At 45.4% G+C, this 12,216-nt stretch overlaps 1 protein-coding gene across 8 annotated transcripts in view; it reads left to right on the top strand.

The window, feature by feature from the left end:
* TCF3 (transcription factor 3) overlaps positions 1-12,216 on the top strand; it is an 861,587-nt gene that overhangs the window by 662,860 nt on the left and 186,511 nt on the right. For all 8 annotated transcript variants that reach the window (XM_069216217.1, XM_069216218.1, XM_069216223.1 and 5 more), the window contains exon 14: positions 910-983. In XM_069216217.1, the coding sequence (XP_069072318.1) occupies positions 910-983 (74 nt within the window). The remainder of the gene's footprint in view (positions 1-909; positions 984-12,216) is intronic.

Genomic DNA, 12,216 nt, shown 5'->3' with positions numbered 1-12,216 from the left:
TTCTGCCCTTCTCAGGAGTTGATTTCCAGCCTTTCTCAATATGGGAAACAATTAAAGAAGAGCGGGTAAAAATCCTTAAAACATGAAAGTTAGTATATTTGCACAGACTCTGGCATTCCAGCCCTGGAACTATTGCTTACTGCTTCCTCCAGCATATAGATCAGTGGAAAGATGGCAAAATAAGGCAATTGGTATAGTAGGGCTTGACATTGCTAGCACTGGCATAATCAGAGAGGCTATTATCAGAGCTCTTACATAATGAGATTGCTCCCATAGTTTGTTGTCACCCTACATAGCACCAACGGGAAAAGTAGATTTTCTTTTTTTTTACAGGACAAACGCACGTGTCTGGAAAACTGTTCTTAAAACTTAGCCACCATTTTTGTGGAGAAGGGCACAGCTTTTCAGACTATGCAGAGCATGTGATTTACAGTAGCACATGCTGGAAACGGAAGGGTTACTTTGGTGTAACAATCAGTTTGCAACTTTTAGCAATGTGAGGTCAAATGTGCTCTGACACTTCCTCATGTGAGCTTACTATGGCATTTCAAACAGTAATTACTTTCACATAGTCATACTACACCATATACATACTGTCTTGCTTCGCGTTACACTACTTTATCTCATCCATATAGCACAAACATAATCTAAGCTGGTGACTTCCATGGTGCATTGTGGGTTTCAGGAGGTAGGGGATGTTGGATAACCAGTCACCTTAGACCAAAAATCTTAATTCTAAGGAAAACACAACTAGCAATGTGCCCACCAAATAAGACAGTGCTACAAACTGCATACAGATTGTTACAGGGAAGTAAACTTTACCATTCTCTTCAATCACTATTGTCATTTTCTTGTTTTTTTTTAATCTTGGGAATTGTATGCCTTTTATACTGTTTACTTTTCCTGTAGGTTCTTCACAGTGGCCCAGAGCAAGTGGTCAAGGGGCCTTATCACCAAACTATGAAGGGACACTCCATACTTTAGTAAGTATATCAGTGTGAGGTAGGATATGTATCCAAAATGAATTGTATATTAAATTAAGTAGAATATTGGAAACTATTATAGGGGTGCCGACATTTAAATGTTGCTGGCATTCCACGCAGTTATAATTTTTACTTTATTTAGGTGTCTTTAAGATTCTACTGTACCCTCCATCTTTTAATTTTGCTATCCCTTTCCACACTGGTAAAGCTCTGTGAGGGTTTTACATTACATTGTGTGCTGTATGTTTGTGCTGTTCTTCCATTTCATATATTTTTACGACTGGAAACTGGTGCTTATAAACTAGTCACTTCAACTGTTTTTATTTCTCCATTTTGAATTATGTAACTCTCTGATAACTCTGTGTTCGATGGCATCTGTCGCTGTAGATACGCATGTTCTGCAATAGCTCGCCATCTGGTGTTGGGCCGGAGTGTTACAAGTTGTTTTTCTTCGAAGAAGTCTTTCGAGTCACGGGACCGAGTGACTCCTCCTTTTGTCTCCATTGCGCATGGGCGTCGACTCCATCTTCGATTGTTTTTTTTCCGCCATCGGGTTCGGACGTGTTCCTGTCGCTCCGAGTTTCGGAACGGAAAAAATAGTTAATTTCGGAAGATTTTCGTCGGTATTGTTGCGTTCGGGATCGGCGTACTTAGATCCAACACCGCATCGAAGATCGAAGAGCTCCGGTGCCCTTCTGGGTAGTTTTTCGATCCTCCGTCGGGGCCTGGTCGGCCCGACCGCGTGCTGAGGAACGCCGATGGAACGGACCCCGTTCCGTTTCTGCCCCAAATGCCACAATAAATACCCCTACACAGACCAACACTTGGTCTGCAACCTGTGCCTGTCACCTGAGCACAGCGAAGACACCTGCGAGGCCTGTCGTGCGTTCCGGTCCCGAAAAACACTCCGAGACCGTCGAGCCAGAAGACTTCAAATGGCGTCCGCACCGACAGCCCAACGGGAGTTCGAGGAACAGGAAGAAGAAGGTACCTTCTCGATCCAAGACTCAGACTCCGAAGGATTCGACGACACACAAACCGTGAGTAAGACGTCGAAAACCACACAAAGAAACATTTACAAGGCCCAGGGGACGCCACTGCCACCAGGCCATGGCTCCACCCATAAATTCGGTGACCGACCGTCGGCACCGAAAAAGGCCCAAACAGTGCCGAGATCGTCCGACTCCGGTCGAGACACCGGCACGCAGCCTTCTCGGGACCGAGAAAGTGCTGGAGACAAGCCTCGACACCGAGATGCCGGTGTGGACACGGCTCGACGCCGAGACAGCGGCACCGAAACAGATCGACGCCGAGAGGTTTCGGCCCCGAAAAGGAAAAAAGTCACCTCGGAGCCGAAAAAACACGCAGACAAAGTTTCGACGCCGAAACAAACCGCAAGCGACCCAGCTTCAGGCTCTTATACAGAAGAGCACTCGCTAACCTCCCAAATGCAAAAGCATAGGTTTGAGGAAGAGCTACAAGCAACTGATGTGGACCATACGCAAAAGCGTATCTTCATTCAGCAGGGGACAGGAAAAATAAGCACCCTTCCCCCCATTAGGAGAAAGAGAAGGTTGGAGTTCCAGACGGAACAAGCACCACAACCAAAAGTGGTTAAAAGAATTACACCACCACCCTCTCCTCCGCCCGTGATTAACGTTTCACCAGCACAAACTCCATCTCACTCCCCAGCTCACACCACCATGAGCCAGGGTGACCAAGATCAGGACGCATGGGACCTATACGACGCCCCAGTGTCAGATAACAGCCCGGAGGCCTACCCTACAAAGCCATCTCCACCAGAAGACAGCACCGCGTACTCTCAGGTGGTGGCTAGAGCAGCACAATTTCATAACGTAAGCCTCCACTCAGAACAGGTCGAGGATGATTTCTTGTTCAACACACTCTCCTCCACCCACAGCTCCTACCAAAGCCTGCCTATGCTCCCTGGTATGCTCCGGCACGCAAAAGACATATTTAAGGAGCCGGTCAAAAGTAGGGCAATCACACCAAGGGTGGAAAAGAAGTATAAGCCGCCTCCTACGGACCCGGTTTTCATCACTACACAGCTGCCACCAGACTCTGTTGTTGTAGGAGCAGCTAGGAAAAGGGCCAACTCTCACACATCTGGAGATGCACCACCCCCAGATAAAGAAAGCCGCAAGTTCGATGCAGCTGGTAAGAGAGTCGCAGCACAAGCTGCAAACCAGTGGCGCATCGCGAACTCCCAGGCACTACTTGCACGCTATGACAGAGCCCACTGGGACGAGATGCAACATCTCATTGAACATCTGCCCAAGGACTTCCAAAATAGGGCGAAACAAGTGGTTGAGGAGGGACAGACCATCTCCAACAACCAGATACGTTCCTCCATGGACGCTGCAGATACAGCTGCACGGACAATTAATACATCTGGAACTATCAGACGGCATGCATGGCTCCGAACGTCTGGATTTAAACCAGAGATTCAACAAGCAGTTCTCAATATGCCTTTTAATGAAAAAGAACTGTTCGGTCCAGAAGTGGACACAGCGATTGAGAAACTCAAAAAAGATACGGACACTGCCAAAGCCATGGGCGCACTCTACTCCCCGCAGAGCAGAGGGAATTACAGCACATTCCGTAAAACGCCCTTTCGAGGGGGGTTTCGGGGTCAAAGCACACAAGCCAGCACCTCACAAGCAACACCGTCCACTTACCAGGGACAGTATAGAGGAGGTTTTCGGGGACAATATAGAGGAGGGCAATTCCCTAGAAATAGAGGGAGATTTCAAAGCCCCAAAACCCCTACTACTAAACAATGACTCACATGTCACTCACCCCCTCCACACAACACCAGTGGGGGGAAGAATAGGTCATTATTACAAAGCATGGGAGGAAATCATTACAGACACTTGGGTTCTAGCAATTATCCAACATGGTTATTGCATAGAATTTCTACAATTCCCTCCAAACATACCACCAAAAGCACAAAATTTAACAACACACCATTCCAATCTCCTGGAGATAGAAGTGCAGGCACTATTGCAAAAGAATGCAATCGAATTAGTGCCAAACACACAAATAAACACAGGAGTTTACTCACTGTACTTTCTGATACCAAAGAAGGACAAAACGCTGAGACCAATCCTAGACCTCAGAGTAGTGAACACTTTCATCAAATCAGACCACTTCCACATGGTTACACTACAAGAAGTATTGCCATTGCTAAAACTACACGACTACATGGCAACTTTAGACCTCAAGGATGCTTATTTCCATATACCAATACACCCATCGCACAGGAAATACCTAAGGTTTGTATTCAAAGGAATACATTACCAATTCAAGGTACTGCCTTTCGGATTAACAACCGCACCAAGAGTCTTTACCAAATGTCTAGCGGTAGTCGCTGCACACATAAGAAGGCAGCAAATACATGTGTTCCCATATTTGGACGACTGGCTAATCAAGGCCCATTCGTTCATACAGTGCTCAAATCACACAAATCAGATCATACAAACCCTCTTCAAACTCGGGTTCACCGTCAATTTCACAAAATCCAAAATTCTGCCACGCAAGGTACAACAATACCTGGGAGCCATAATAGACACATCAAAGGGAGTAGCCACTCCAAGTCCACAAAGAATTCAAAATTTCAACACCATCATACAACGCATGTATCCAACACAAAAGATACAGGCAAAGATGGTATTACAACTCCTAGGCATGATGTCATCATGCATAGCCATTGTCCCAAACGCAAGACTGCACATGAGGCCCTTACAACAATGCCTAGCATCGCAGTGGTCTCAAGCACAGGGTCACCTTCTAGATCTGGTGTTAATAGACCGCCAAACTTACCTCTCGCTTCTGTGGTGGAACAACATAAATTTAAACAAGGGGCGGCCTTTCCAAGACCCAGTGCCACAATACGTAATAACAACAGATGCTTCCATGACAGGGTGGGGAGCACACCTCGATCAACACAGCATACAAGGACAATGGAACGTACATCAAACAAAACTGCATATCAATCACCTAGAACTTCTAGCAGTTTTTCAAGCACTAAAAGCTTTCCAACCAATAATAGTTCACAAATACATTCTCGTCAAAACAGACAACATGACAACAATGTATTATCTAAACAAGCAGGGAGGGACGCACTCCACGCAGTTAAGCCTGCTAGCACAAAAAATTTGGCATTGGGCAATTCACAACCAAATTCGCCTAATTGCACAGTTTATACCAGGGATACAAAATCAACTCGCAGACAATCTCTCTCGAGATCACCAACAGGTCCACGAATGGGAAATTCACCCCCAAATTCTGAACACTTATTTCAAACTCTGGGGAACACCTCAGATAGACTTGTTTGCGACAAGGGAGAACGCAAAATGCCAAAACTTCGCATCCAGGTACCCACACAAACAATCCCAAGGCAATGCCCTATGGATGAACTGGTCAGGGATATTTGCTTACGCTTTTCCTCCTCTCCCTCTCCTTCCTTACCTGGTAAACAAACTCAGTCAAAGCAAACTCAAACTCATATTGATAGCACCAACTTGGGCAAGGCAACCCTGGTACACAACGCTGCTAGACCTCTCAGTGGTACCCTGCACCAAATTGCCCAACAGGCCAGATCTGTTGACACAGCACAACCAAAAGATCAGACACCCAGATCCAGCATCGCTGAATCTAGCAATCTGGCTCCTGAAATCCTAGAATTCGGGCACTTACAACTTACCCAAGAATGTATGGAAGTCATAAAACAAGCAAGAAGGCCATCCACCAGGCACTGCTATGCAAGTAAATGGAAGAGGTTTGTTTGCTACTGCCATATTAATCAAATACAACCATTACACACAACTCCAGAACATGTAGTGGGTTACTTGCTTCACTTACAAAAATCTAACCTAGCTTTCTCTTCCATTAAGATTCACCTTGCAGCAATATCTGCATACCTGCAGACTACCTATTCAACTTCCCTATATAGAATACCAGTCATTAAAGCATTCATGGAGGGCCTTAGGAGAATTATACCACCAAGAACACTACCTGTTCCTTCATGGAACCTAAATGTTGTCCTAACTAGACTTATGGGTCCACCTTTTGAACCCATGCACTCCTGCGACATACAGTTCCTAACCTGGAAGGTGGCATTTCTCATCGCCATTACTTCCCTGAGAAGAGTAAGCGAGATTCAGGCGTTTACTATACAGGAACCTTTTATACAACTACACAAAAATAGTCGTCCTAAGGACCAATCCTAAATTTTTGCCAAAGGTTATTTCACAGTTCCATCTAAATCAAACAGTGGAACTTCCAGTGTTCTTTCCACAGCCAGATACCGTAGCTGAAAGGGCACTACATACATTAGATGTCAAAAGAGCATTAATGTATTACATTTACAGAACAAAGAACATCAGAAAGACTAAACAACTCTTTATTGCATTTCAAAAACCTCATGCAGGAAACCCAATTTCAAAACAAGGTATAGCCAGATGGATAGTTAAATGCATCCAAATCTGCTACCTTAAAGCTAAACGACAGCTGCCCATTACACCAAGGGCACACTCAACCAGAAAGAAAGGTGCTACCATGGCCTTTCTAGGAAACATCCCAATGCAAGAAATATGTAAGGCAGCCACATGGTCTACGCCTCACACATTCACCAAGCACTACTGTGTAGACGTGTTATCCGCACAACAAGCCACAGTAGGTCAAGCTGTATTAAGGACATTATTTCAGACTACTTCCACTCCTACAGGCTGATCCACCGCTTTTGGGGAAATAACTGCTTACTAGTCTATTGCAGAACATGCGTATCTACAGCGACAGATGCCATCGAACTGAAAATGTCACTTACCCAGTGTACATCTGTTCGTGGCATCAGTCGCAGTAGATTTGCATGTGCCCACCCGCCTCCCCGGAGCCTGTAGCAGTTTGGAAGTTACCTTCAATTATCTATATATGTATCATCTCAACCTTAAATAGGTGCATACTTAGTCACTCCATTGCATGGGCACTATTACTACAATTCAACTCCTACCTCACCCTCTGCGGGGAAAAACAATCGAAGATGGAGTCGACGCCCATGCGCAATGGAGACAAAAGGAGGAGTCACTCGGTCCCGTGACTCGAAAGACTTCTTCGAAGAAAAACAACTTGTAACACTCCGGCCCAACACCAGATGGCGAGCTATTGCAGAACATGCGAATCTACTGCGACTGATGCCACGAACAGATGTACACTGGGTAAGTGACATTTTCATTTCTGTGCATTCATTCAAGCCCCATTTCTCTCACTTATGCAGAATCAAAAATGTTTTTGTTTCCAATGAAGATAAGTTGCCAACTTTATTCTTGTACATATGTGTGTGTGTGTATATATATGTTCGGTGGCATGTGTAGCTGCAGATACACATGCTGTGCACATCCCGCCATCTAGTGTTGGGCTCGGAGTGTTACAAGTTGTTTTTCTTCGAAGAAGTCTTTTTCGAGTCACGAGATCGAGGGACTCCTCCCCTTTCGGCTCCATTGCGCATGGGCGTCGACTCCATCTTAGATTGTTTTCTTTCCGCCATCGGGTTCGGACGTGTTCCTTTTGGCTCTGCGTTTCGGTTCGGAAAGTTAGTTAAATCTCGGAAAATTCGACGGTATTGTTTGCGTTCGGTATCGGGTTAGTTACAACAGATCAACACCGAATTTTGAAGAGCTCCGGTGGCCCTTCGGGGTTTTCGATTCCCCGGCGGGCCCTGGTCGGCCCGACCGCGTGCGTCTTCAAGGCTAATGGAACGGACCCCATTCCGCTTCTGCCCCGAATGTCACAACAAGTATCCTTATACAGATCAGCATCTGGTCTGTAATTTGTGTTTGTCTCCAGAACACAAAGAGGATACCTGTGAGGCCTGTCGAGCGTTTTGGTCGGGGAAGACGTTAAGAGACTACCAATGGCGTCGGCGCCGACAGGACAACAACACTTGGAAGAAGAAACCTTCTCCATCGCGGATTCAGACTCGGACGAGGTCGATCCCGAACAGACGCCGAGAACCGTGAGTAAGACGTCACTACACAAAACTCACGGAAAAACCACTAAAGCCCAGGGGATGCCAGCAAGCCATGGCTTAACCCGAAAAATAGGTGACCGACCATCGGCACCGAAAAAGGGCACGCATGTGTCGAAGTCATCCGACTCCGGTCGAGATACCGGCACAGAACAGACTCAACACCGGGTCAGAGCAATCTCGACACCGAGAGGGCGGCACCGAAATGAGTCGGCACCGAGAGATCAGTATGCCGAAAATCAAAAAAGTGTCTTCGGAGCCGAAAAAGACTGCCGAAAAGGTTTCCATACCGAAACATCCGGCCTCGGAACCGAAATAGAGTTCCTACACCGAGGAACAGGGCCTGTCCTCACAGATGCAAGGACACAGATTCGGACAGGAACTAGAGGCAGGGGAGCCAGATTACACTCCAAGAAGGCTCCACATTCAAAAAGACACAGGGAAAATCGGTACTCTCCCTCCAATCCGAATTAAAAGGAAACCTGCCTTCCAAGAGAAAGACAAGCAGCCACAAGCAAAGGTGGCAAGACAAGTCACTCCGCCACCATCTCCACAACGCTCACCACAACCATCACCGGTAGCCACTCCACCAATGATGCAGTCCCCAACTCATACAGGGATGAGTCGGGATGATCCCGACGCATGGGATCTTTATGATGCTCCTGTATCAGATAACAGTCCCGACTGTTATCCAGCGAGACCGTCACCACCTGAGGACAGTACTGCCTACACACAGGTGGTGTCAAGAGCAGCTGCGTTTCACAATGTCACCCTGCACGTTGAACCTATAGAGGATGACTTTCTCTTTAATACACTGTCGTCCACACATAGCCAGTACTAGAGTCTCCCTATGTTACCGGAAATGAATGAAACACTCCAAACAAGTGTTTCAGGAGCCTGTGACAGGCAGAGCCATTACTCCAAGGGTGGAGAAAAAGTACAAACTGCCACCAACAGACCCAGTGTACATCACGCAGCAATTAACACCAGACTCAGTGGTGGTAGTAGGGGCAGCTCGCAAAAGGGCGAACTCGCATACCTCAGGAGATGCACCACCTCCAGACAAGGAAAGTCGCAAGGACTGGGGAAAAGGGTTGCGGCACAGGCAGCCAACCAATGGCGCATTGCCAACTCACAGGCCTTGCTGGCTAGATATGATAGGGCTCATTGGGACGAAATGTAACATTTCATAGAACACCTGCCCAAAGAGTTCCAAAAGAGAGCACAACAAGTGGTGGAGGAAGGCCAGAGTATCTCTAACAATCAGATACGGTCAGCAATGGATGCAGCTGACACAGCTGCTAGGACTGTAAATACAGCAGTGACCATACGGAGACACGCATGGCTACGCACCTCAGGATTCAAGCCGGAAATACAACAAGCGGTCCTGAATATGCCCTTTAACGGACAGCAGTTGTTTGGGCCGGAGGTGGACACTGCTATCGAAAAACTTAAAAAGGACACAGATACGGCCAAAGCCATGGGCGCACTCTACTCCCCACAGAGCAGAGGCACATTTCGGAAATCAGTTTCGAGGGGGGTTTCGGGGACAGAGCACAGAACCCTCACAAACAAGACCCACTTATCAAAGCCAATATCAGCGGGGAAGTTTTCGGGGACAATACAGAGGAGGACAGTTCCCAAAGAGTAGAGGGAAGTTCCACAGTCCCAAAACTCCTCAAAATAAACAGTGACTTCAACATCACAAATCCCCAACACATGACACCAGTGGGGGGGGAGACTAACCAATTTCTACAACAACTGGGAAGAAATAAGACACGTGGGTCCTAGCCATTATCCAGCATGGTTATTGCATAGAATTTCTTCAATTCCCTCCAAATGTCCCACCGAAAACACACAACATGTCCAAACAACACATGGATCTTTTACAAATGGAGGTCCAAGCGTTGTTGTTAAAAGATGCAATAGAGCTAGTACCAATTCATCAGAAAGGAACAGGAGTTTACTCCCTGTACTTTCTCATACCCCAAAAAGACAAAACTCTAAGACCTATACTAGATCTCAGAACATTAAACATATACATCAAATCAGATCACTTTCATATGGTGACACTGCAAGACGTGATCCCATTGCTCAAACAGCAAGACTACATGACAACACTAGACCTCAAGGATGCGTATTTCCATATACCTATACATCCTTCCCACAGAAAGTACTTAAGGTTTGTAATCCAAGGGGTACATTACTAGTTAAAAGTGTTGCCATTCGGGATAACAACCGCGCCAAGAGTTTTTACAAAATGCCTGGCAGTAGTGGCAGCTCATATCAGAAGGCAGCAAATACATGTGTTCCCGTACCTAGACGATTGGTTAATCAAAACCAATACGCAAGAACGGTGTTCACAACACACAAAGTATGTCATAGAAACCCTTCACAAGCTAGGTTTCTCACTCAACTACAACAAATCACACCTACAGCCATGTCAAGTACAACAATATTTAGGAGCAACAATCAACACAACAGAAGGGATTGCCACTCTAAGCCCACAAAGGGTACAGGCATTTCAAAACGTAATACAAGCCATGCACCCAAAACAAAAGTTACAGGTAAAATTAGTGATGAAGCTACTAGGCATGATGTCCTCATGCATAGCCATTGTCCCAAATGCAAGATTACACATGCGGCCCTTACAACAGTGCCTAGCATCACAATGGTCACAAGCACAGGGTCAACTTCAAGATCTAGTGTTGATAGACCGCCAAACATACACCTTGCTTCAATGGTGGAACACTATAAATTTAAACATAGGGCGGCCTTTTCAAGACCCATTGCCTCAATACGTAATCACAACGGATGCTTCCATGATAGGGTGGGGAGCACACTTCAACCAACACAGCATCCAAGGACAATGGGACACTCAGCAGAGACAGCTTCACATAAATCACTTAGAACTACTAGCAGTATTTCTAGCGCTGAAAGCATTTCAACCTTTAATAACCCACAAACACATTCTTGGCAAAACAGACATGACAACAATGTATTATCTGAACAGACAGGGAGGAACACACTCGACGCAGTTGTCTCTTAGCACAGAAATATGGCATTGGGCGATTCACAACCACATTCGCCTAATAGCGCAGTTCATACCAGGAATTCAAAACCAGTTAGCAGTCAATAGACAAGCTAGAAAACCAACCACAAGACATTGCTATGCAAATAAGTGGAAAAGATTTGTTTATTACTGCCATAATAATCAAATTCAACCATTACACGCATCTGCTAAAGACATCGTAAGCTACCTACTACACTTACAAAAGTCGAAGTTAGCTTTTTCATCCATCAAAAATACATCTCACCGCAATTTCAGCTTATCTGCAAATTACGCACTCAACTTCATTATTCAGGGTCCAAGTCATAAAAGCATTTATGGAGGGTCTGAAAAGAATTATCCCACCAAGAACACCACCAGTTTCTTCATGGAATCTCAACATTGTCTTAACACGACTTATGGGTCCACCTTTTGAACCCATGCACTCATGTGAGATACAGTATTTAACATGGAAAGTAGCTTTTTCTAATAGCTATCACATCTCTCAGAAGAGTAAGTGAAATACAAGCATTTACTACACAAGAACCCTTTATTCAGATACATAAACATAAAGTAGTTCTACGAACAAATCCTAAATTCTTACCTAAGGTCATATCACCGTTCCACTTAAATCAAACAGTGGAACTCCCAGTATTCTTTCCAGAACCAGATTCTGTAGCTGAGAGCATTACATACATTAGACATTAAAAGGGCACTAATGTACTACATAGATAGAACAAAACAGATTCGCAAAACAAAACAATTGTTTTTTGCGTTCCAAAAACCTCATACAGGGAATCCAATATCCAAACAAGGCATTGCCAGATGGATAGTTAAATGTATTCAAACCTAAAAGCAAAAAAGAACAGCATATTACACCAAAGGCACACTCAACTAGAAAGAAAGGTGCTACCATGGCCTTTCTAGGAAACATACCAATGACTGAAATATGTAAGGCAGCCACATGGTCTACGCCTCAGACATTTACCAAGCATTACTGAGTGGATGTGTTAACACAGCAAGCCACAGTAGGACAAGCAGTATTACGGACTTTATTTCAAACAACTTCAACTCCTACAGGCTGAACCACCGCTTTTGGGGAGATAACTGCTTACTAGTCTATGCACAGCATGTGTATC

This window comes from Pleurodeles waltl, chromosome 12 (genome assembly GCF_031143425.1).
Source record: "Pleurodeles waltl isolate 20211129_DDA chromosome 12, aPleWal1.hap1.20221129, whole genome shotgun sequence".
Taxonomy (NCBI): domain Eukaryota; kingdom Metazoa; phylum Chordata; class Amphibia; order Caudata; family Salamandridae; genus Pleurodeles; species Pleurodeles waltl.
The sequence above is the reverse complement of the archived record's forward strand: the minus strand, read 5'-3'. Positions and strand labels throughout refer to the sequence as shown.